Here is a 24,945-nt window from a genome sequence, read left to right on the forward strand (position 1 = left end):
GAGCCCCAGAGGGGAAGGGGTTCAGGACCCAAATCAAAGAGGCGGCCTTGGGTGGGAGGAGCTGCAGACCACCCGGAAGGAAAGTCAGGAATAGAGGCAGGAGTGCACGGTGATTTGAGGGGCCATGGTAATTTGAGGGGTGATGGTCATTTGTGCGGCGACGGTGATTTGAGGGGGCACGGTGATTTGTGGGGCCACGGTTATTAGTGGGGCGATGGTCATTTATGGGGCAATGGTGATTTGAGGGGCCACAGTGATTTGTGGGGCGACGGTGATTTGAGGGGTGATGGTAATTTGAGGGGTGACAGTTGATTTCTGGGGCATTGGTGAGAAGGTGGTGCTCTCTCTGATCGTTCATCTTTCCTCAAAGAAGTTTGTGGGCGCATTTTGAGCTGTAGGAAGATGATGGATGCAGAGGGTTTGTGCACGAGGGCGGGGGTGGGCCTCCCTCTTCATGTCACAGAGGGAGTGCATCCTGCTGAAATTTTGCCTCCAAAGAAGGGGGCTTCTGCACAGCGCTCGGCACCATTGTGCAGATGTGTCCATTCACGAGGCTTAGTTGTCCACGTGGTATTCAGACGTCTCTGTCCCCTCCTGTTGCCTTAGACCTCTTCAGTGACCTCGATGAGGATTGCAGCCTGGGTGTGCTGAGTTATGAGGTTTCCACATCAACTCTGAATGAAGTCTTTACGAAACTGGAGGGAAACTCAATGGCTGAGCAAGGTACGTCCATTCGTATGCGTCATGGGAGACCAATTTCCAAATGGTCGTGTGTCAGCTTAGTGTCTAGAGTATCTTGTGTGTGGCTCTCACCAAGAACGAGACACATTCCGGATCTGACTGTGCTGTTTGGGAAGGGCTGTCAGCCTTTTCCTCACGTCGTCACCAGGACTAAACACAGGCCCTCCTTGGCGCATCCCAGACTTCCCTTCAGAAACGATTCGCTTCCTCTTTTAGCTGCTGTCTCCTCTCCCAGAAATCCCTGCTTCTTGGATTCTCTGAGGATGTCAGAGGCTCTCCATCAGGGTCATGAAGTCTGAGCAGATGTTTCTTGTCAAGATTGCCCTTACCTTGTGCGTGTGCAGAATTTCACTGAGCCTTAATGGGGAAAAGGATTCAATAATCTCCTAAGGTGTGTTTTGGTGGTGGTGACGGTTTATTCACCAAGTCATGTCCGACCCTTTGCGACCCCATGGGCTTTATGTAACCCGCCAGGCTCCTCTGTCCATGGGATTTCCCAGGCAAGAATACTGGAATGGGTTGTCATTTCCTTCTCCAAGGGGTCTTCCCAACCCAGGGATTGAACCCTGGGTTCAATCAATGGGTCTCTCACATTGACAGGCAGATTCCTTACCACTGAGCCACCAGCGAAGCCCAACGTGTATTTTAATGGACGATGATAAAAAGAGCTGTCATTCTGCAGCCTTTGTGGCAGACACTTTGATGGACGTGTGGCTATATTGCAGTTACCTTCCTATAAGAACCTTTCTGGGCTTTTCAGATGGTTCAGGGGTAAAGAATCCTCCTGCAGTGCAGGATGTGTGGGTTCAGTCCTGGTCGGGGAGATCCCCGGGAAAAGGAAATGGCAACCCACACCGGTATTCTTGCCCAGGAAATCCCATGGACTGAGGCGCCTGACGGGCTACAGTCCTTGGGGTTGCAAAGAGTCGGACACGACTGAGCGACTAACAACAAAATAACCTTTGTGACAAATGCCATGGGCACACTTTTACACGTGAGAAAATCAGGCCGAACAGCAGTTAAATGGTTTGTCCCAAATCATGCTGCTTGTACAGCATGTATTTGGGAATCAGGTACCAATCTGGTGGTTTCAGATCTGACAATTTTTCCGCATAAAATTTTAAGTAGATATTTAGGCATCCATGATTGGGTGTTCCTGTGGAAGAGATTTCTTGAAATCCCTCAGAATATTGTCACATACGGGACCTTCTCTGTCTTTTCAAAGACTGGGCATAATGTGATCATTTTTCCTGAGTTCCACGTTTGGTATGAATTCACCGTATTTTTCCCACTGAGTTTATTGAATGTGGGCATCACGCACCTGATTTGCTTCCAACCTTCTTTGCTTTGTAACCACGAACATTCTAAAACCACGTTTAATATTGTTACAAAGAAAAAGCTGTGGTGCCCAAGATGCCATTAGTAATGCGCATGTATTCTGTGTGTGTGCGCGTGTGTGTAGATTTTGAACAAGTGGAAATGAGCAGGGACACGGGACGGCTGCATGAGATGGATCCACCTTGCCCTCCTGCCCCCGAGACGCAGAAGGCCATGAGCGTCGCCGGCCTCTGGAGGCTGCAGTTCTGGGCGATGGCACGGCTCCGTTTCTTACAGTTAAGACGAGGAAAGAAAGGGCTTCTGATCCTGTGAGTATCGGGGCACGTGGCTTCTTAGACAGTGAATGTCAAGAGAGGGTTAAACGGGGGGGAATCTGAAACTAGAATATGATGAAATACTACTCAGCCATAAAAAACTGAATAATGTCATTTACAGCAGCAGATGAGCCTAGGGATTGTCGTAGTGAGGGAAGAAAGTGAAAGACAAATATACCATGTTGTTTATATGTGGAATCTCCTAAAAAGGTACAAATGAACTTATTTACAAAACAGAAGCAGAGTTTGCTAGCTTGTCACAGTTAGCAAAGGAGAAGTGTTGGGGGTGGCGGGTAAACTGGAGCTTGGGATGAACACGCACACAGTACTGCATGAAACATGGGTGTCTGATGAGGACCTGCCGTACAGCCCAGGGAGCTCTACTCTAATGACCTGTACTGGAAAAGAATTTTAAAAACAACAAAAACTAAGTTGTTATTTTGGATCTAGAAAAGCGGACAAGCAAACAAAAATCCTAGAACACAGTACCCCCAGCAGCATCCCTGCCAGGGGATGGGTGAAAGTCGCGTTTGATTATACCCACAGTGGGCACACCTGACGTTAGGGCTTGAGCAGCCTTCTCCACATGTCCGTTTAACTTTCATAGTGTGATAGCCTATGTTTATATCGCAATGCCAGGCTTTCCTGGCGGCTCAGCAGTTAAGAACCCGCCTGCGAATGCAACAGACTCGGGTTCAGTCCCTGGGTTGGGAAGATCCCCTGGAGGAGGGCATGGCCACCCACTCCAGTGTTCTTGCCTAGAGCCTCCCATGGACAGAGGAGCCTGGCGGGCTACAGTCCATGGGGTCACAGAGAGTCAGACATGACTTAGGACTGAGCATGCGCCCACGCACGGCATGTGAAGGTGTGACTTTCAAAATTTTAGCACCAATTATAGATGGCACTCAACAAATACCTGTGAAATGCCTGGCTGAATAAATAACACTGTGCTGTCGCAGAGCGTCCATATGGTACTATTTCTGTACCAATAGACAGGGCGTCCATATGGTACTATTTCTGTATCGATAGACAGGGCGTCCATATGGTACTATTTCTGTACCGATAGACAGGGCGTCCATATGGTACTATTTCTGTACCGATAGACAGGGCGTCCATATGGTACTATTTCTGTACCGATAGACAGGGCGTCCATATGGTACTATTTCTGTATTGATAGACAGGGCGTCCATATGGTACTATTTCTGTACCGATAGGCTGCTCGTGTTTGGAGTTGCAGTGTTCCCGTTGATTGTGGAAAGCATATTCTATGCCGTGTTGAATGAAACCGCTGATTTGGAGTTTAAACCTGAGTTGTATTTCCTCTCTCCGGGACAACTTCCCCAGGGCCCCCGTACCAGCTTATTGATCATCAATAACACAGGTAAACAGAAAAACAAAATTTAAATCCAGAAAAAAGTGATTTTTATTGTTAAATAGCACAGGTAGGGGGAAGCAAATTATAAGAGAGTAAAATGTGTGTTTAAACCTCACTATGGAAAAGAACTTGGTGAGGGGCGATGCGTGTCTGTGACTTTGGAGCTGCTGGGACAGCGGAAGGAGCCTGAGTCGCCTGTAGCTCATCTGACCTGCCAGTCTGTCCGCCTGAGGGTCCTCAGCTCTTCTCGAGATGGAGACGGGCTTCTGTACTCACAGAAGCACTCAGTTTTCAGGTCTCTGCATTACAGCAGCCTAACCCACGCCAGAAACTCTATACACGCCGACTGATAACGTGACAATGGCATTGTTAGACACTGTGCCCCTCCAACAAAATCTAGGAAGGTTCTTTAAGACCGATTAGAACCCATGATCTCGTTACCCTAAATGATGGGCAGTTGGTTTTGCCTGACTGCTTATTTCAGGCTTCTTCGGTGGCTCAGTGGTAACAGAAGATAGTGGAATGGCTTCTCTTTCATGGGCCAGTGTTATTATTCCTTTGCTGCCCACAGAGACATGCCTTTACTCGGCATTCTACAAATCTTGACTGTGTGTGTGTGGTTTATTTTTAAAAATGGTCACATGTACTCTTGCTTTCTGTGGCCTTCTGTTCTGGATTTCATGCTAGAATCAAACATTGAAGATTTTATACAGTCACTGAAGCATCAAAATATACTTTTGGAGGTGGATGACTTTGAAAACAGAAATGGCACCGAAGATCCCTCTTACAATGGGGCCATCATCGTTTCTGGGAAACGAAAGGTATGCTTGCCGCTTGCCTCTTGTGTTTGCTTTTATGAAAAAAAGCTAAAGTGCTACATTTTAGCTGATTTAAACACTGTGAAAAGTCAACCCAGCTAGTATACAGTGACAACGCAGAAACACGTGGGGTTATCATTGAGTAAACTGTGACATTTAAATAAGTTGTTGTAACACATTTTTATCTTAAATTTTGAATTAGAAGATTTTTTACATTTGAAGGTACCTAGATGTCATTGCATTATTCAGACTCAATAAAATATTAGACCTTCTGAGTACCAACCCCTATAATTTTGAATTTAAAAAATCCCATTTAATGATGAACTACCCAAGTGATATTTTTATATATTGAGAAAATACATTAAATACTATAATAATCACATGAAACCTCTGGGAGGAAAGTGCTCTCAGTTTATTATTTAATATTTTAATATGTTTCAATTTGGGTAACAGAGTGCAAGTAATAGAGACCCTCTCACAGGAATAAGACTATTGAAAATACATCCCAATCTTCAGTAAAACTCCGAGTTTACATCCCAGTGGAAAGCTGGGGCCGGATTCCATGAAGCTGGCTGTTTCTTTCTTGCTACAAGGGAAATAAAGCAAAAGTCATTGAAGATGAATCACTAGATCTCCCGACAGCAGGCACTTGGGAAAATGCGTAATCTCTGTGCCGACTCTCGGGAACTCCGCTGCTTCTCAGCGGCTTTATTTGTTCCTGATCTCAGGTGTTTGCTGTGAACGATGGGTAACGTTGGACGATGCAGGAACACTTTTAGAATTCTGTGTGTCTCTGGCTGTGCTGGCCCTCCCCTGCTGTGCACAGGCTTTTCTCTGGGTGCAGCGAGTGGGGCTCCTCTCCAGGCTCGGCTTCTCTTGCTGGGCCCACGGCTCTAGGCGCGTGAGCTCAGTAGCTGCGGTTCCCGGGCTCTGGAGCACAGGCGCTATAGTTGTGGGCTTAGTTGTTCCGTGGAATGTGGGATCTTCCCGGGCCAGAGATCGCACCTGTCTCGTGCATGGGCAGGCGGATTCTAAAGAATCCACTGAGCCACCAGAGAAGCCTGCGTGAGCATCTTTATAAACATGAAGAACATAAAGGTGGTCTCAGAGAGTGTGAAAACGCTTCATTGGCAGTGTAATCCCATGCTTACCTCCTACCCAGAAAATCAGGGTTCCTTTGCTTGCTCTCTGTAAGCTTAGTGTCCCCTTGTCGGGGCCACTGTTAAATCCTGGTCGATAAAACTTCCTCGTAAGCAAAATGAGAATGAATGATTTCAAATCAGTAATGCTGATAAAAATGCATATTGCCAGCTCTGCTATCTGCTCCACCAGAACCTAATGTACATGAACTCATTTAAGCCGTGTCCCAGCCCGTTCACTGCCCCCCCACAAAAGAGAAAGGTGATGCTCAGAAAGGCAGTTCACTCAGGCGGTCACACAGTCAGATGCGCCGCCGCCAAGCTCTCTCCTCTTCAGCGGCGTAGTCGTCACGTTGTCTGTCTTTGTCTCCTGGGAAGGACTATGGCTTCTCAGTCGTGTGCAACACCAAGCAGCTGCACTGCTTCCCTGTCCTCATGAGCGTCGTCAGCAACGCGCTGCTTCGGATGTTTAATCAAACACAGCGCATTCGGACCGAGAGAAGCTCATACCCTTTGGTAAGCGCTGGGTTTGCTCGTTTACCTTCTTGGGCTGTTGAGTAAGTGCTACAGGTCCTCTGGATTGTCAGTCCTAAAAACCACTTCGTCTTAATTTTTCAAACAGATTATATTTAGCAACGTATGATTTTTCCTAAGTTATTACTAAAGGATTTGCATGAGGGGATATTTTTCAGTATTCTGTCATAGTCTCCTAAGGAATCTGCTGAAAAACTACAAGGTTGACTGCAGAAGTGTCTTGGAGACAGAGTGAGAGTGTGTGTGTGTGTGTGTGTGTGTGTGTGTGTGTGCGTGCGTACAACGGGTTGGAAGTTGGGAGCCCTGGTAACCAGCTTTAGAATCTTGTAAAGCCAGTATTGCTCGGTGGTGGACCTTTCATTGACTCCACGGGTAGCAGATTGACTGAAGTGAAGGAGAATCCGCTGGCTCTTGGGCCACCTTCCCTTCAGATCCATCCCTTGGCTCACCCATCATTGCTCTGCATCGCAAGGGTGTCTGATACCCAGAGCCACGTTCTCAGGGGTCTTCGTCAGCCGGCTCTAGCCTGGATTTAGACAGCAGGAGGCAGGGATCGGAGCCAGGAAGGCAGAAAGGTCGCACACCGTGGCTTTGGTCACGTCACTCCCCCTGCATCTTCTAACCCGGAAGGGACAATGGCTTCCTTAACCTTGGCTCCTCCACTCTCCCCACCTGCGTAATCTTTGCGTGATTGACTTCCCTCTGTTTTAAGTACTGAAGGTGGTGAAGACTTTCTGATTAGACCCCCACTGGTACCCTAGAGGATGTCCTGAAGCGGACCCTGACTATTCCAAACCAGGAGGTTGGGAGAGCAAGAAACGCAATTGGAGACAGAGCCATCAGAAGCATGAGCCCGATCTGTGACAGAGGGCTGAGCTCGGTCGGGGCCTTCACTGACTTAGTGGTGCTGGGCGCACACGTGGGGTAGACGGGGGAGACTGAGCTGAGCTGAAGCTGCCGCTGGCTGTGAGAGCGGGGCGGTGGCCGGACAAGGGGGTCTGAAGGGACCCTGTCGACAGAGGGGCCGCTGGCTAGACTGGGGGCGCTGCAGCCCCTCTTGGTCATTGACTTTCCTCATTTTATTGCTTGTTTAGTCAGGATCAAAATGGACCGAGGCCCCACGGTTATTCTCTTAGACATCCCCAGAGGGGCATACCTCTCTCCTTTCAGCCATTCTCAGAAAGACAGTGACGCATTCTCCCTGCTGAAACATTAGAATTTGTAGATGTAGCTTCCAAAGCCTGAAGGAAAGTTTGAGAATGATTTTGAGACAGGCTACTGCCCTGGCCTCCTGTAATTAATCCTGGAGGCAGCTCTGTACCTGTGTGTGCTAAGTCGCTCAGTCGTGTCTGACTCTTTGTGACCCCATGGACTGTGGCCCACCAGGCTCCTCTGTCCATGGGATTCTCCAGGCTAGAAGACTGGAGTGGGCTGCTGTGCCCTCCTCCAGGGAGGAGGATCAAACCCAGGGACCCAGGGATCAAACCCAAATCTCTGACATCTCCTGCACTGGCAGGCAGGTTCTTTACCACTGCGCCACTTGGGAAGCCCGCCCCGAGCTTAAGGCCAGACTCGGACACCGATTTGGGGGAAGTGAGTTCAAGTTTCTCTCTTTGACCGTGGGCCTAGTGCAGTGAGGTTTCCTTTCAAGTCTGTGCTTCAGAAGCTTCCAGTCAGCTACCAGTATCTTCACTTCTTCATCACTAGGTTTGCTGAGGAAGACGGTTGCTCAGGCCTGAATTATCTACTTCTCTCATCGTTCCTTAATTATTAGTTTTTGTATTGTGGTTTAAAAAAAGCCCCATAACACAAAAACTTACCATCTAGTCATGTCTTAAAATGTCTTTATTTTTGATTGAAGGATAATTGCTTTACGGTATAGTGTTGGTGTCAACATGGACCAGCCATCGGCATACATAGACCCCTCCCTCCTGAAACACCCCGGCTCCCACCCCACCGCACCCCCGAGGCTGTCAGCTCTGTTTCAGCTCCCTGAGGCACACAGCAGATTCCACTGGCTGTCATTTCATCTAGGCGTTTTTAAGGGTACACTTCGGAAGTGTTCAGTATATTCACACTGTCGTGAGTCAGGTCTCCGGAACTCTTCTGTCTTGCAGAATTAGCACTTTATCTCCGCCAAACAAGACTCCCTGCTCCCCGCCAGCCGTGGCCCCTCCTGACCCCCGTTCTGTGGCTCTTTCTGGGAATCTGACTCGTGTCAGTGGATCACTTACCAGCACTCGTCTCTCGTGCCTAACTTCCTTCCCATTTCCCGACACCCCTCAGTTCACACGTGTTGCAGCGTGTGACAGCACTTCCTCCTCTAAGGGTGAATGATTCTGCTCATGCATACCCGTTCATCTGTCTGATGACTTGTGGCTGCTTATGTCCCTTGGCTCGTGTGAACAGCACTGCTATGAACAGTGCAGACAGGTCTCTGCTTTCAGTTCTTTTCAATACACACCCTGAAATGGTTCTGAGTCATTTTTCACTTGTCTTTTTTTTCCCTCGGAGTTGAAGCTTCACGTTGAGTGATCAGGAACTTCTACCCCTCCCCACCTCTGTGGGTGGAGATCGATGAACTAGATGTGCGTGTTTGATTTTTCAGTACTTCCAGAAGCACGTGCTTTTGTGAAGATGGGTATTTCTTTGCTTTTTACAAATGCTCACTGGTTTTAAGCACTTCACTCTATGAATGTGGTTAATGAATTGTTTTGTTGAGGTGGCATCGACTTACAGCGTTATATCAAGGTTTTCTGGTGTGACGCTGTGCTTCTGCTCGTGTGCCCCACCAAGCGCGTCCTCTGTCTGCAGGGCCACATGCTGCTCCGGACGAGGCTCCCCCAAGGCTCGTTCTTCTTGTTTCTCGTCACATGCAGCCTGTCTCCTTACATCGCCATGAACAGTGTCAGCGATTACAAAGTAAGAAGAGGGAGGAGGGAGGAAAAACGCGGGGGCCTCAGCCATTCTGTGTTCAGTGCTGTGGGTGTTCTCACAGGAAAACAGTGTAACGTGTGTAACTCAGATAATACAGTTCGATATTCTTTCTATCAAGTCAGAGAAGTTCAGAGAAGGCAATGGCACCCCACTCCAGTACTCTTGCCTGGAAAATCCCACAAACGGAGGAGCCTGGTAGGCTGCAGTCCGTGGGGTCACTAGGAGTTGGAAGCGACTGAGCGCCTTCACTTTCACTTTTCACTTTCACGCATTGGAGAAGGACATGGCAACTCGCTCCAGCCTTCTTGCCTGGAGAATCCCAGGGACGGGGGAGCCTGGTGGGCTGCCGTCTATGGGGTCGCACAGACTTCAGTCGGACACGACTGAAGCGACTTAGCAGCAGCAGCAGCAGAAAAGTTACTTCTAAGAACACAAAGTGCTTGTTACTTCAGAATGATAGGAAGAGGGCAACAGTCTGGCGGGCACTCAGATTAATGTAAACCTTCAAAGGGGAATATGATAAAACTTTCAGCCACATTAGTTCCTAACCACAGGGAAGAAACCATTGATATTGAAATTGAGGACCACAGTTAAGACTTTAATCCACTTGCCATTGTGCAGAATACAGTTTTTTGGTTGTATTTGTGTTGGGTCATGCCCATTATGGAGGCAAGACAGTCTCATCAGATTTAAACAAGTCATCTCTTACCATCTGAGTGAGTAATTATCCAGGAGCATATTTATATAATGGAGAATTTACTGTTCTTCGTATGACAAAATAGCGTTTCTTTTGAAGGAGACTGATTCAGGCTTTGATCATTAGGAGGCTGCTGTTCTATTTATTCTTCAAACCTACCAGATAAAACAATTCTTATGTTTAAACGTCCACCGTGATGCAACTGGCTCTTTTGTCATTGGCCTCCTAAAAGCGGTGTACACGTAATTAAGATATTGAAAAAGTGAAAGTGAAAGTCACTCAGTCCTGTCTGACTCTTTGTGACCCCATGGACTATACAGTCCATGGAATTCTCTAGGCCAGAATACCGGAGTGGGAAGCCTTTCCCTTCTCCAAGGGATCTTCCCAACCCAGGGATCGAACCCAGGTCTCCCGCATTGCAGGTGGATTCTTTACCAGCTGAGGCACAAGAAATGCCCAAGAATACTGTAGTGGGTAGCCTATCCCTTCTCCAGCAAATCTTCCCAACCCAGGAATTTAACTGGGGTCTCCTGCATTGCAGGCATATTCTTTACGAACTGAGCTATCAGGGAAGCAGATTAAAATATTAAAATATTAGACTTTTAAAAATTTTAGGGACTTGCCTAGTGGTCCAAGTGGTTAAGACTTCGCCTTCCAGTGCATGGGGTACAGGTTCGATATCTGGTCAGGAAGCTAAGATCCCGTGTGCCTGACAGCCAAAAAAACAAAATATGAAACAGAAGCAGTATTGTGACAAATTCAATAAAGTCTTCAAAGAATGGTCCACTTCAAGACACTTAAAACTTTTAAAAAATGTATTAGAATATTAGATTATATTTACCTTTGAAAATCACCTGATGTGTTTTTTGTTTTTTTTTTTTGTATTTGAATTCCAACTGAATCCATGTATCTGCTATGGTTTTCCATCAGAAGAGAACCAAGTCCCAGCTGTGGATCTCTGGCCTCTTCCCCTCTGCGTACTGGTGTGGGCAGGCGCTGGTGGATGTCAGCCTCTACAGTCTCATGCTCCTCGCCATGTATTTGATTTTCTACCTGGCAAACAGAGAGCACATTTATCTCACAAGCCGAATTGTATTTGCTTTGGTAAGTAACAACGGTACAGAGAGTATCTTGCACAGCAATTCACGGTAAACCTTCACACTGACGCAGTTTCGTACAGTAGTGACGTTTCCATTCTTGGTCTGTCACACACCCAGACAGAAACCACGCAGAGAGCATGTGTGACGAGAAGCTTCAGCAACGCTTGTAACCTCTCCCTCAGTTAATGTTTCATTTTCTTGACTTTGGTGTGTCTTTGTATTGTTTTCAGGTTGTCCTGACGCTTGGTTATGCGGCTTCACTTGTCTCCCTGATGTACGTGGTAGCATTTATTTTTCGTAAGAGGAGGAAAAATAGTGGCCTTTGGTCATTTTGCTTCTATATAGTAAGTATTTACACAAACAGTTCTTTTTCAAACTTTCAGAGTAACATTAAACACAGTCGCGTTTGCCTTGAGCAGTGGGGACAAGCAAGACCTTAAAATCACACCCTAGAAAGGGGAGCGAGTGTAACATGTTACAGAGTCAGTGATGTTCCTGAAGAATTCGTGTACGACCTTGGCTCGAATTTACAGAGAAGGTTCGTGTGCTGTGCCTGCTAAGTCGCTCCGTCCTGTCCGACTCTTGGTGACCTTGCTGTGGCCTGCCAGTCTCCTCTGTCCACAGGATTCTCCAGGCAGGAACACTGGAGCGGGTTGCCATTCCCTTCTTCCCTCTCCAGGGATGGAAACTGTCTCTCTCGCGTCTGCATTGGCAGGTCGGCTCCCAGTAGCACCACCTGGGAAGCCCCGGGGTCGCAGAAGAGTTGGACACGACTGAGCGACCGAGCTCGTAAGATCACCGAAAACTTGGGTGGAATGTTTATCAAAGCTCTGGGGTTGCCTGATCTTAACATTTCAGGCGCCTTTTAGTGAATTCCTCAGCTGCTGGTGGAATGTCTGTCTTGCATACACAGCTCTCAGTTCTTGGAGTAGGAGTCTTGAAATCACAAGAGGAACCCAACCAAAGTCCACCTGCTAAGAAAATGCGCATGATGTCATCCACTGATTTCTGTAAGAAGTTGGCAGCGAATTGTCCTGGTCAGCAGCTAGCTGTTGACTCACCCTTTCTCAGTGGACAGCGTTCTGATTTGGCATCTCTAGGTAGTATTGGGTTGGCCAAAAAGTTAAGATGTTATGGAAACACCCAAGCGAATCTTTTTGGCCAACCCAGTATTTCTCGGTATTCAGCTGGTAGTGTCTATAGAGATACTTTTATTTGGAGGACTGATTTTGAGATAGTCATGAAAATTTGGTGCACCAAAGTCTTTCCATTCGTACTTTGCCGTGAGAACTCTTTTTTTTTCCCAGCCAACAGACTTAATAATACTGCGCGATGTAAACCCAGAAGCCGGGTAAGCAGAGCACACGTCGTCTGACTGACGGTTGATTTCTTTTTAGCCGGTACTCTTGGTTTGCATACGTCCAGAAAAGGTGGACAAAAAATTCGTGCACACACTTTGTGTTTTCTTGTCGTTTTGGCTGTGAATAAAGTCTCTTTCAGGGCTGATGTTCAAGCGATGTCAGGGTTATTGGCCAACAGGGCCTCTGATAGGCCTGCTCCTGTCAGAGTGAGTGAGGACCCAACTCTCCTGGTGTGAGCAACCTCGGAGACACTCTTTGAGCTTACTGGTCTTCAGTCCTAAGTCATCAGCAGCCCGGGGTCGTGCTTCCTTTTTCTTTATGTCTTTGCCCACTCACTCTGTTGGCTCTCGAGCAGAAACCACTCCAGGCTGAGATTTAGTAAATGCTGCTGCTGCTAAGTCACTTCAGTTGTGTCCGACTCTGTGCGACCCCATAGACGGCAGCCCACCAGGCTCCCCCGTCCCTGGGATTCTCCAGGCAAGAACACTGGAGTGGGGTGACATCTCCTTCTCCAATGCAGGAAAGTGAAAAGTGAAAGTGAAGTCACTCAATTGTGTCCGACTTTCAGCGACTCCATGGATTGCAGCCCACCAGGCTCCTCCATCCATGGGGTTTTCCAGGCAAGAGTACTGGAATGGGGTGCCATTGCCTTCTCCATTTAGTAAATGCACTTCTAGACAAATGTCCGCTGCAGTGTGTCGAGGGAGAAGGCAGCCGCTGGGTTACCAGGCACTCCCCACTCACCCTGTCTGCACAGATCCGACAGCCTCTCAGATGAGGACTCACTCAGCATCTCCGGTAGAACCACGCCTCCCCCTCAGCTTTCGTTGCGGGAGCAGGCCAGGGAGGGGCTTTCCTCACGGATGAAGGCTCTGCAGTGATGCTTTCAGTCGGGAAAAACGAGAAAGAATTTTCTCAGCAGATTTCAAAGTGCGTCAACTCCCAACAGCAGATGACAGCGCTTCCAGAGCTCGAGACGTCAGACTCTGCCAGAGCGGAGCATCCGTGTGTCTCCACTTAGAGAGCAGAGACCCTCCCCTTGTCTCCCCCGCTCTCGCCCAGTTCTGTACATAGTAAAGCATGCAGGGCAGGTGAGGGCAGGCTTCCTCCAGCGCCTCGTAGAAGCAGACTGGAGTCTGCACCGTCTTCCTGTGAATTCCTCCTGCAGAATTCCTCAGCGGCAAGTGAATAAACCAACAAACAAGGAAATTGGGCTTTGTTGTTTCTAAGGAGAGTCATGATGATACCAAGGCCTTTTCTCTTAGGTTTGTGGATTAATATGATGATTAAGACGTTCCCACTCTCGTGTGAATGAGTAAGCCTTAGCAAATAAAGAACCACAGCACAGAACTGAACTTTTGACACTGAAAAACTACATTTTTCAAATCAAAATATATCTACAAATGATTGGAGATCTTTTTTCTACAAATGATTGGAGATCTTTTTTCCCCTTTATTGCCAATTAATTTTAAATTTATTAAGGATTAAAATAAGACAAAGCAGTATTGCAAAAACAAAGCAAATTTTGCAAACTAAAAATTTCTTTCTTCACAATATAAAAAAAACACCATAGTGTTACAGTGTCATACTTGTTTATGTACTTTCAGATTATTTTCCTCTTTCTTTGCATTTGTCAGTTTCTTTTTTTATACCACTGAAAAGTAACCACATATTTACGGAATATTGAGATGTCAGATTTGAAAAATAATGAAGATTATCTAGTATAATTCTCCTCATTTTATGGAGGGAGAAAATTAAGTATTCTGTTTTTGGATTTTTTTTCTTTGATGCTTTAATCCTTTATAATTTCTTTTTTTAAATTTTTTTATTGAAGTGCAGTTCATCTGCAGTGTTGCGTTTAATTTCTGCTCTTCAGCAAAGTGACTGTGACACATGTACTTCCTTTCCCATTGAGGTTGATTGCAGCATATTGACTGTAGCTCCCTGTGCTCTATAGCACGACCTTGTTTATCCGTCCTGGACATAACAGTTTGTATCTGCTAGTCAAGTAACCTATTTAAAGTCACACAAAAATTAGTGACAGACTCGGGATAAAACTGAGGTCTCAGTGAGTCTGTTTGAACAATTTAGCTCTCACCTTCGTCTCCAGATTTTCCCTCTAAGGATTTCCTGTTGGGAGCGGAAGGTCATACACTTTCTGATAACAAAATCTCCTCCCTTCCCTTCTCCCTTTGAAAGGAGTGTGCCTGCAACGAGGGGAAACTCCCATGTATTTGATCAGAACACCCGCATCTCACGTACTTCCTCTAATATCAGTGGACTGAGTGTGGCGCTAACATGCTTCCCCTTGCCTTGTAGGTCACGGTCATCGCATTTGGCATCATTGTGCTATTTGGCTCAGGCGTCCCTGTCCTGATACCTTGCATGGCTTTAGCTCCCTCAGCAACCTTGATTGGATTTATAGCTTTTTTGCAAGAGGTAAGAAATGTTATCAAATGTGCCGTTAATTTTGAATGTGCAGCCCATTAAAGTGCTTTGCCTACATCTATAAAAACAGACAGCAGGCTGGTGTTTTCCTGGAGCTGAGGTGGGAAAGGAGTGGGTGTCTCTTTAGGGTGGTGGAAATGTTCCTAAGTTAATTGCGGTGATGCTCTTGCAGCTCTGCGAATTTACTAAAAATCTTTGAATCGCACACTTAAAATGAATGAATTTTATGGCATGAGAATTTAACCACAATAAAGCCATTTTGAAAGCTTTGCCAGGAATTCCCTGGCGGTCGGTAGTTAGGACTCAGGACTTTTGCAGTGGAGGGCCCAGGTTCAATCCCTGGTCAGAGAACTGACATCCCAAAAAGCATACCAGGCAGCCAAAAAATAAAAATAAAAGCTTCTGCACTTTACAAAATGTAAACATTGTCAAATGTATTTAAAACGAATGCCAGATGGAAACACACTGCCTGATTCCATGGTATTCATTATCCAGTGTGAGCGTATACTCACATACAGTAACACTTACTCATCGAGAAATAGAAGTAAACTGATGCTGAAGCACCAATACTTCGGCCACCTGATGTGAAGGTGGTCATTTCCAGTCTTTGGAAAAGACCCCGATGCTGGGAAGGATTGGGGGCAGGAGGAGAAGGGGACAACAGAGGATGAGATGGTTGGATGGCATCACCGACTCGATGGACGTGAGTTTGAGTAAACTCCAGGAGTTGGTGATGGACAGGGAGGCCTGGCATGCTGAAGTCCATGGGGTTGCAAAGAGTCAGACACGACTGAGCGACTGAATACCAGACAGTAACAACTCTGCTGTGCGCTGCCCCGGCAGTCAAGGCGCCACATGAATACCAGACAGTAACAACTCTGCTGTGCGCTGTCCCAGTAGTTAAGGCGCCACATGAACACCAGACAGTAACAACTGTGCTGTGCGCTGCCCCGGCAGTCGAGGCGCCACGGCAAGCAGGGCAGCACTGGTCTTCCTTTCACACTCAGTGGAGACAAAGACAGAGCGCCCCAGCCAGTCAGCGCCAGGCCCCCAGGTTGCCAAGGAGACGGCGAGGGGCAAGGGGAAGGTCCGAGCCCAGCTGGGTCCCTGGGGAGCCCGAGGACCCAGCTGGGTCCCTGGGGAGCCCGAGGACCCTGCTGGGTCCTGAACAGTGGGCGGGGGCGGGCGGGGGAAGCCAAGGCCGGGATGCAGGCGAGGGTGCACAGGGCACTGAGGAGGCAGGCGCACTTTCCGCAGAAGAGCTGGACGGCGAGGCGCACAGAAAGCTCGGCCAGGGGCACACCGTCTTCCAGGAGGTGGTGGCTTAAAGGGAGTCGGAGGGCTCCCCTGACCCCATGTGCTCCCAGGGACCGGGGAAGTCGGCTGCAAAATGTCCTTTCCCTTCACTGGCACTGCCTGGAATTCCCTACTGCAAACTCATTCCTTCACGCAAAGCGTTTCTCTCCTGAGATGTAAGTCGCCCTGTGAGGCGAAATATACCAACCCACGTGTGTCACACACGGTTGGGAAGGAATGAGTGGTTTCTGAACATGTCGCTGATGAAGAAAGAATCACAGGATGGGACTAATTATTGTGGTGGAAACAGTCGCCCCTGGGACCCAGGACGGCTCCTGGGGCCATTTAGGGCAAAGAAGGTGGAGCCCTAGAATCATTCACACTGTAGACCCCTCTGTCTGTTATGCTTGAGTGGACGGTCAGCAAACATTAAACCAAAATATCAAGGAAAAATAGAAGAGATGGACAGACTTAGGTCACCTCCTTGGAGAGGCAGGCAGGGTTGGGTAGGGGTCCTCTCTTTTCTCTGTGGGGAATTGCTTGTCACCAGGGCACTAAGGGGGAATCAAACTTAATGAGGGAAATCTCCATATGTAAAATTCCGTGTTAATTAAATGCAAATAAGAATGCTGATGAATTTCCAGTGAGCCTTTTTTTTTTTTTTTTTGGTCTTTGCAGAGAATCCATCGATACTGGATAAAATATCAAGAGGCAAATTACGACCTGAGTGCAGCTGACTTTCTAGTGTGCCTAATAGTAAGACGGCTTTTCTACCTCATTGCCTACTTTTTTGGGGGGTTATCATTTACTGTAGTAAATCTTTGATCTTGTCTGAAGTGGGCCACTTTGAAAGTGTTTTTAATATAGTCTTACTCCAGTACTCTTGCCTGGAAAATCTCATGGACGGAGGAGCCTGGTAGGCTGCAGTCCATGGGGTCACTAAGAGTTGGGAACGACTGAGTGACTTCACTTTCACTTTTCACTTTCATGCATTGGAGAGGGAAATGGCAACCCACTCCAGTATTCTTGCCTGGAGAATCCCAGGGACAGAGGAGCCTGGTGGGCAGCTGTCTGTGGGGTCGCACAGAGTCAGACACGACTAAAGCGACTTAGCAGCAGCAGCAGCAGCAGAGAAAGCAATTACATTCAGATATGATTCTACGTTCTAGTTACTTCTTACATGCATGAATAGACTGTGTAAATCTAGGATGCAGTATAAAATTAGATTTTCTTATTTATCCTATCTACTGCCCCCTCCAAATTTGGGAATTTGTAAAGAAACCCATGCAATACAACTTAAATCCTGTGCAATTAGAGATAAACAAAGCAAAAGTTAAAAAAAAATGAGAAGGGAAAGTGATTATACTGGTGTATATGGGCTGAAGAAAATTAGTGTCTTTGCATATATGGCAGTACTTTTCTAGGCATAGATCAAAAATAGTAGTCCTTGCCCTCATGGGGCTTAAATTCTGGTGGAAGGAGGCAGATAATTAAATAAATAACATGCTGTGTGAGATGGATGGACTTTAAAAACCTGCAGGAGGCAAGGAAGCGAGCTGTGGGGACATCACAGGGAGGAATATTCCCAGAGCAGGGAGAAAAGTGACCCTGGCTTGATCCAGGGTCAGGCAGGTGGCCAGGTGGTTGGGGCAGGGTAGCCACAGGGGAGAGTGAAGGTCACAGAGAGAACCGAGCTGAGTGTGGGTGAGCAGAGTGGGTGGCTCAGTGATCCTGGGTCATGTCCAGGACTTTTATCTTCCTTGTGAGAGCCAGCAGCCAGCGGAGTTTTCAGGGAAGTGCTGTGATCTGATCTATGCTCAAAATACAGCTCCCGTTGCTCTGTTGAGAGTAGATGTTTGGGGCAAGGGAAGAAGAGAGACCCACAGCCAGGGGCTGCGGTGTTACTGTCAGTGATTACGGCCCGGCAGGGTGAGGAGCAGCCCTAGGTTCTGGGTAACTTTGAAAAGAGAAGCAGGTCACATGTGCTGCCAGACCAGATGTAGGTTGTACAACAGGAAGAAAGACAGGAGGCGGGTTCCCCGAGTTGGATTGTTACTATAGAACTGATCTGTATGAATGCTTCATGACTGTTTTGTCTGAAGACAAAAGACCCAAACTACGATTCAGATGTTTCTGATGTGAACTCATCCCTCCGTGTAACTGTTTCTTTGCTCCTAGCCTTACTTCCAGGCTTTGCTCTTCATGTTTGTCCTGCGATGCCTAGAAGCAAAATGTGGAAAGAAAATAATGCAAAAGGATCCTGTTTTCAGGTTGGGATAAAAGTTAATTTCATACTTATATTGCATTTTAATATTCCTAGGGAGTGGCTGCACCCCAACCTCTTAATGCTGATTTGTATTAACAGTATAAATAGCGTGGTCAGCAGATTTCTGGCTGAACTGCCAGGAAATGGGATACCCAGGCAGAGGCTTCCTTTGTAGCTCAGTTGGTGAAAGAATCTTCCTGCAACGCAGGAGACCTGGGTTCGATCCCTGGGTCAGGAAGAATTCCTGGAGAAGGAAATAGCAACCCACTCCAGTATTCTTGCCTGGAGAATCCCAAAGGACAGAGGAGCCTGGCGGGCTACAGTCAATGGGGTGGCAAGAGTCGGACACGACTTAGTGACTAAATCACCCCCACCAGGCAGAGTTCTGCCATTAATTAGCTGAAGGGAGCTTTCAAGCTCTCAAAAATTTAATGAGAACTCAAATACTTGTTTGACTTAGTATGAATAGAATGCTAGATTTCTAACTAAAAAAGATAGATATTCTATAAGCAAGAAAGGTTTACTGTATAGCACAGGGACCTGTGGTCAATATCTTATAATAAGTAACAAGGGAAAACAATCTGAAAAATAATATCCGTATGTACGTGTAACTGAACCACCTCCTGTGCACCTGAACCATTGTAAGCCAACTGTACTTCAGTAAAATATGTATACTAAGAAAAGCATTTTAGTGAGAACTCAGGCACGCCCTTTCCCACTCAAGAGGATCACGCATGCCTGACCAGAGCGATAGGATGGAGTTGGTTCGGCAGCACGACTCAAGTGTTTTAGCAGGGGGAGACTCTAGTAAGGGTCAACAGTCAGGAATCCTGGAGTGGGCGGGTTGCCATTTCTTTCTCCAGGGGTCTTCACCTAGGGATCGAACCCAGGTCTCCGGCACTGCAGGCAGATCCTGAGCCACCAGGGAAGCTCCAAACAGGGAAGGGTACCAGGCAGATCCTGGGCGTGAGTAACACGGGCTCAGAGTCAGCAGAGAAGAACGCAGGGGACTACACGGGCTCAGCGTCAGCGGAGAAGAACACGGGACCTGATTCTTAAAGCAGTGGCAGTGCTTGGTGAGAAGTTTGAAAGGGTCAGAGACACTCAGGAGAACAGCAGCAGCACCAGAAGGGGACTCGGCTGCGGGGGTGGACGCTCCTGCCGTTCACAGTCGGCCTCATCACCAGTGTGCTGAAAGGACCGTGGTGAAATCACAGAGAAGCTGGTTTTTTTTTAGCTTTTCACTTTGCATTATGGTGTAGCCAACCACAATGCCATAGTCTCAGGTGAGCAGCAAAGCGACTCCCCCCAGCACGTACCTGTATCCGCTCCCCCTCAAGCCCCCCGCCCGTCCAGGCTGCCACATGATGCGGAGCTCCTTGTGCCTGCAGTAGGAGCTTGCTGGTTACCTGTTTTAAGTATAGCTGGGTGTTCAAGTCTATGGCAGGGAGTGGAAGGGATAGTTAGAGAAGCTGATGTTTAATATATTTTTGATACCTAGCAAAAAAACCCACATGCTGTGTGTTTCATCTTTTCTGTAGAATTTCCCCCCAAAGCAGAGACGCTCGTTCAAATGCAGAAGAACCTATAGGTGAAGACGAAGATGTTCAAGCAGAAAGAATAAGAACAGCCACCGCCCTGAACACATCAATAGAGGAGGTAGGGATGCAAGTGTCAAAATGGGTGTTAATGGAATGCTCAGGAGCTCAGGAATCGAGGTTGATGTGCTGGGTTTTGTTTAGAAAGTCTGGAGTTGGGTGTGTGTGCGCGCTCAGTGGTGTCTGACTGCGACCCCATGGACTGCAGCCCGCCAGGCTCCTCTGTCCCTGGGATTCTCCAGGCAAGAACACTGGAGCGGGCTGCCATTTCCTCCTCCAGGGGCTCTTCCCGACCCAGGGACGGAACCCGAATCGCATGCGTCGCTTGCATCTCCTGCACTGCAGGCGGGTTCTTTACCACGGAACCACCTGGGAAACGGTGCATTTAAGCAGTTCCTAAACATGCGGGCACTTCTTTCGAAGTCCTTCATGCTCAAAGAAGAATGCAAATCACACTGGTTTCATCTTGTTTTTTGAGAAAAATGGCCTTAGATATATAGAGCTGCAATTTCAAACCCCCAGTCTCATGAGTCAAAGAATTTACGTGAGATTTGTTATAGAATGTCGGGTAGAGATTAAGATTTTAAGGATTACTCTTTGATTTTGATGTGGGAGGTGTCTAGATATTTCTGTTACTGGAAGACAAGAAGCCAGCCTGAAATGATGCTGTTTACTCAGTCCATTTATTTTTTGTTTGTCTCATAGATAAGTTTATTTGTGTTGTACTTTAGATTGCATGTGTAAGTGATCTCATATGATATCTGTCTGTATCTTTCTGACTTAACTTCACTTAGTGTGATCATTTCTAGGTTCATCCATGTTGCTGCAAATGACCTGATTTCACTCTTTTTATGACTGAGTAATACATATATATTCTTTATTCATTCATCTGCTTTTAGCAAGAAGTATTGTCAACATCCACCAGCATGTTACATCTGAGACAAGCAATGTGGATTGCCCTCGACGCAAATATGGATTGGTTCATGACGGGGGGCAAGAGAGGTTCCAGGAGGCAGAGCATAGAAATGAAAAGTGACTGCTGCTTAAGAGGAAAATCACTCTGTTCTCTGTTCCAGAAACCAGTCATAATTGCTAGCTGTCTTCACAAAGAGTATGCAGGCCAGAAGAAACGGTGCTTTTCAAGAAGGAGGAAGAAGACCGCAGTGCGAAATGTCTCCTTCTGTGTTAAAAAAGGTCTGGAACAGTCACTGCTTAAATTTGCCATTATTTTTAGAAATACCCACTGAACATCGAGGTTATCAACACCGTTGTACTCGCTGAAGCATTCATTCACTCATTCAACATATGTTTTTTTGAGTGTGCCAGGGGCTGTTTAAGAATCAGGAAATATAATTATGAAACAGTAGACAAATGCATGACCTCATAGCTTTTACATCCCCGGAGGGGTCAGTAAACAGAAATGACTTATCAAGAGAGGTTTCAGATGTCACACTGGCCGGTTCTGTGGGGAACATTCAAATCTGTGAAATGACGTGAGTGACTCGGGGCCACATTCACTTAGGGTTGGAGTCTGAAAGCCTCAGTTGCTCAGTCGTGTCTGACTCTTTGTGACCCCATGGACTGTGGCCCACCAGGCTCCTCTGTCCATGGATTCTCCAGGCAAGAATACTGGAGAGGGTTGCCATTCCCTTCTCCAGGGGATCCTCCCAACACGTGGATTGAACCCAGGTCTCATGCACTGCAGGTGGATTCTTTAGTGGGAAGCTTAGGGTTAGGAAAGACTTTTCTTGAGCAGAGACAGTTAAGCCAAAATCCAGGTGATAGCAGGCTTCAAGTTGGTGTAGTGGTAAAGAACCCACCTGCCAATACAGGAGACATAAGAGACTTGGATTCAGTCCCTGGGTCAGGAAGATTCTCCTGGAGGAGGGCATGGCAACCCACTCCAATATTCTTGCCTGGAAAAACCCATGGACAGAGGAGCCTGGCAGGCTGCAGTCCGTGGGGTCACACAGAGTCAGACACGACTGAAGCAACTTGGCACAGCTCAGCACTAGGCGATAAGAAGGTACCAGCAGTGTTAGCGTGCAGAGATAAGAGCATCCCAGATGGAGGAAACAGCGAGGGTTCAGACCCAGGCATGCCTTTGGAGTGGGTGAGGCGCTCAGAGAGGCCAGCAGATGCTCTGTGAACGGAAGGGATGCTCTCAGAGGCAAGCAGGGCCCACGGGGTCCAGTGTGAACCACAGCAGAGTTTAGATTTCAGGCCAGTTGAGCAGAATGCCTCTAATGGGTTTTTGTCACCATTTAATTGATACTTTGAAAAATGTTTCACCCTGGCTATTATTTGTCCATGAATTTGGGTAGTGGACAAGTTAAGAGGCTTTCATATCATCGTACCATCTCAGATGAAAGATGATAATGACTCAGGCACAGGTGGTGGAGTTTGGACGGAGGAAAGGCGCCTGACTCCCGGGTTTAGGAATTGCTTAGGTCCTCAGCAGGCCAGCCGTCCGCCCTATAAAAAATTATGGGCACCTTTTCCCACTGGAAGAGTAATCTGAAAGTATGGACAGCAAATGTCAGTCTCTAAGCTTTTTTTCCAAAATGTTTTATATAATTATAGGGGCTAAAGCACATGTTTTGGCAACACAAATTACATATATAAACTTCAAAATGGCAATGGAGATGAACATGTATCTCAGAAAGTTGCTGAAGAAGCAGATCTATGTTATTGTTTTACTTCAATACTGATGGCGGGTGCCTCTCTTTCAGGAGAAATTTTGGGGTTGCTGGGACCTAATGGCGCTGGTAAAAGTTCATCTGTTAGAATGATATCTGGGATGATGACGCCAACAGCTGGAGAGGTAGCGCAAATGAAGATGAGGTTTCCGTTCCCCAAATAGACGTGCTGTAGTAGAGGTGATGTCCTTGTGAGGCTGTGCTGTGAGTAGTTTAAGTAGTTTTCTGTAATAAATATACGGGGTAACTGCTGTAATATTTCTTCCATGTTCAAAAACTCGAGGCATTCGTTAGTCACAAGTCAGTTTCTTGAGGAATCACGTGGCTGAAGACGGGCTTGCACGTTTCTGAAACCAGCACACTTTCTCAGGTGGAGCTGACGGGGTACGGTTCAGATCCGGATCAGCAGGGGGACATCAGCATCCGGTTCCTGGGCTACTGTCCCCAGGAGAACGTGCTGTGGCCCAGCCTGACCACACGAGAGCATCTGGAGGTGTTTGCTGCCGTGAAAGGGCTGCGGCGAGCGGACGCCCACATGGCCATCTCACGGTACTGTGCGCCCATGAGGCTCCTCTGTGCTGTCGCTGACAAGGAGTGGGGAGTAGGGGGACATCTCCATCTTCCAGGAGCAGCAGGGGTTGAGTGGGGATGGGGGCCAGGGGCCAAACCCTGCACCCCCGGCCGGGGGACCTTTAAAAGTTAACAGCGTAGAATAGCTGTCAGTGTCCAGTGATACATAGGGTATCACTTACACGTAATCTAAACTGGGGCACAGACGAACTTACCGAAGAAACAGGAGCAGACGCACAGGACAGACGTGTGTTTCCCCGGGAGCCCGAGATGTGGAGGGATGGCGAGAGAGTCTGGGCGTGGCGGTGCAAGCTCTCACACATAGAACGATAAGTAACAGAGTCCTACTGTGCAGCACGGGGACCTCTGTTCAGTATCCTGGCTTAGACCAGAGGGAAAAGAACGTGAAAAGGAATGTGACAGGCATAGCTGATTCACTTCGCTGTACGGCAGAAATTAATGCAACATTGTAAACCAGCTACACTTCAACAGAATAAATTGAAAAAATGTTAAGTGAATGAATAATCGTCTATTTCATGAGAATTCAGGTTAGTTTTACAATTTTTTATGAGATGTAAATCTTTCATGTTCAGAGTAGATTTTTAAATTTTTTTTAATTGGGGAAGAATTGCTCTGCAGCGTTGCGTCGACGGTCAGTTCTGAGAGTGATGGCCCGAGGAGGACCCCAGGGCCGTCACCCCTGCGTCTGGTCATCCTTCTCCCCACGTCCTCTCCTGATCTCGCCGTCTGGCCCTGTTTCCCACCAGGCTGGTGGACGCCTTCAGGCTGCACGAACAGCTGGACGTTCCCGTGCAGAAGTTATCAGGAGGGGCCGCCAGAAAGGTGCGTGTGTCCCGCGGGCTTCCTCCGTGGGTGGCGGGCGGCGGCAGGAACAGCCCGTGTCTCTGCCTTGCAGCTGTGTTTTGTGCTGAGCCTCCTGGGAGACCCGCCCATCCTGCTTCTGGATGAGCCGTCCACAGGCTTGGACCCCGCGGAGCAGAAGCAGCTGTGGTGAGCAGCCCCCGCAGGGCCAGGAGGAGGGGCCTTCCGTGAAAGGAGCGTTTTTAAGCTGACCTTGGAGAAGCAGATCCACTGACCCGCTAGCTGAGCGGAGACAACTCACAGTACCAGGGAAACCAGTGTTTAACGAGTAGATTCTCTCAGGGGCTTCCCTGGTGGCTCAGCAGTAAAGAACCCGCCTGCTGATGTAGGAGACAGGGGTTCGGTCCCTGGGTCGGGAAGATCCCCTGGAGGAGGGCATGATAACCCACTGCAGTATTCTTGCCTGGAGAATCCATGGACAGAGGAGCCTGGCGGGCTGCAGTCCGTGTGGTTGCAATGAGTCGGACACGACCTAGCAACTGAGCAGCACATCCCCTCATAGGGCACCAGCTTCAAGCAGCGTTCGAGTGGAGTTAGAGAACCTCTCAGGATCTTGCTGGTGTTTTAGGTCTTGCGATTTGGAATGTAGATTAATTTTGCCAGTTATTGAGATGTCTGTAACTTTTTCCTTAGAAACTGTTAGCTTGCTAATACATTTTCCTCCTTTGCTTCGACCCCCGTCCTCCGCTGCCTTTACCTAACCTGTTAAATTTGTTGATATAGATTTTCATTTAATAGTTTTTAAATTCTTCTTATGTTCCTATCGAGGACTTTATATTTGGAGTTATAAAATCCTCCAACCCACTTTCATATTTGTGTCTGTCCAGTATTT

The 24,945-nt window shown here is 47.6% G+C and overlaps 1 protein-coding gene across 5 annotated transcripts in view; it reads left to right on the forward strand.

The window, feature by feature from the left end:
- Nucleotides 1-24,945, forward strand: part of LOC133232968 (ATP-binding cassette sub-family A member 6-like) — a 64,473-nt gene that overhangs the window by 34,046 nt on the left and 5,482 nt on the right. For all 5 annotated transcript variants that reach the window (XM_061392998.1, XM_061392999.1, XM_061392997.1 and 2 more), the window contains 17 exons: nucleotides 607-723; nucleotides 2,204-2,387; nucleotides 3,608-3,774; nucleotides 4,456-4,589; nucleotides 6,104-6,241; nucleotides 9,074-9,181; nucleotides 10,824-10,997; nucleotides 11,224-11,337; nucleotides 14,674-14,793; nucleotides 16,777-16,854; nucleotides 18,277-18,368; nucleotides 19,906-20,023; nucleotides 21,039-21,156; nucleotides 22,695-22,786; nucleotides 23,032-23,210; nucleotides 23,999-24,074; nucleotides 24,148-24,242. In XM_061392998.1, the coding sequence (XP_061248982.1) occupies nucleotides 607-723; nucleotides 2,204-2,387; nucleotides 3,608-3,774; nucleotides 4,456-4,589; nucleotides 6,104-6,241; nucleotides 9,074-9,181; nucleotides 10,824-10,997; nucleotides 11,224-11,337; nucleotides 14,674-14,793; nucleotides 16,777-16,854; nucleotides 18,277-18,368; nucleotides 19,906-20,023; nucleotides 21,039-21,156; nucleotides 22,695-22,786; nucleotides 23,032-23,210; nucleotides 23,999-24,074; nucleotides 24,148-24,242 (2,104 nt within the window). The remainder of the gene's footprint in view (nucleotides 1-606; nucleotides 724-2,203; nucleotides 2,388-3,607; nucleotides 3,775-4,455; nucleotides 4,590-6,103; nucleotides 6,242-9,073; nucleotides 9,182-10,823; nucleotides 10,998-11,223; nucleotides 11,338-14,673; nucleotides 14,794-16,776; nucleotides 16,855-18,276; nucleotides 18,369-19,905; nucleotides 20,024-21,038; nucleotides 21,157-22,694; nucleotides 22,787-23,031; nucleotides 23,211-23,998; nucleotides 24,075-24,147; nucleotides 24,243-24,945) is intronic.

This window comes from Bos javanicus, chromosome 19, assembly GCF_032452875.1.
Source record: "Bos javanicus breed banteng chromosome 19, ARS-OSU_banteng_1.0, whole genome shotgun sequence".
In the NCBI taxonomy this organism is placed as follows: Eukaryota; Metazoa; Chordata; class Mammalia; order Artiodactyla; family Bovidae; genus Bos; species Bos javanicus.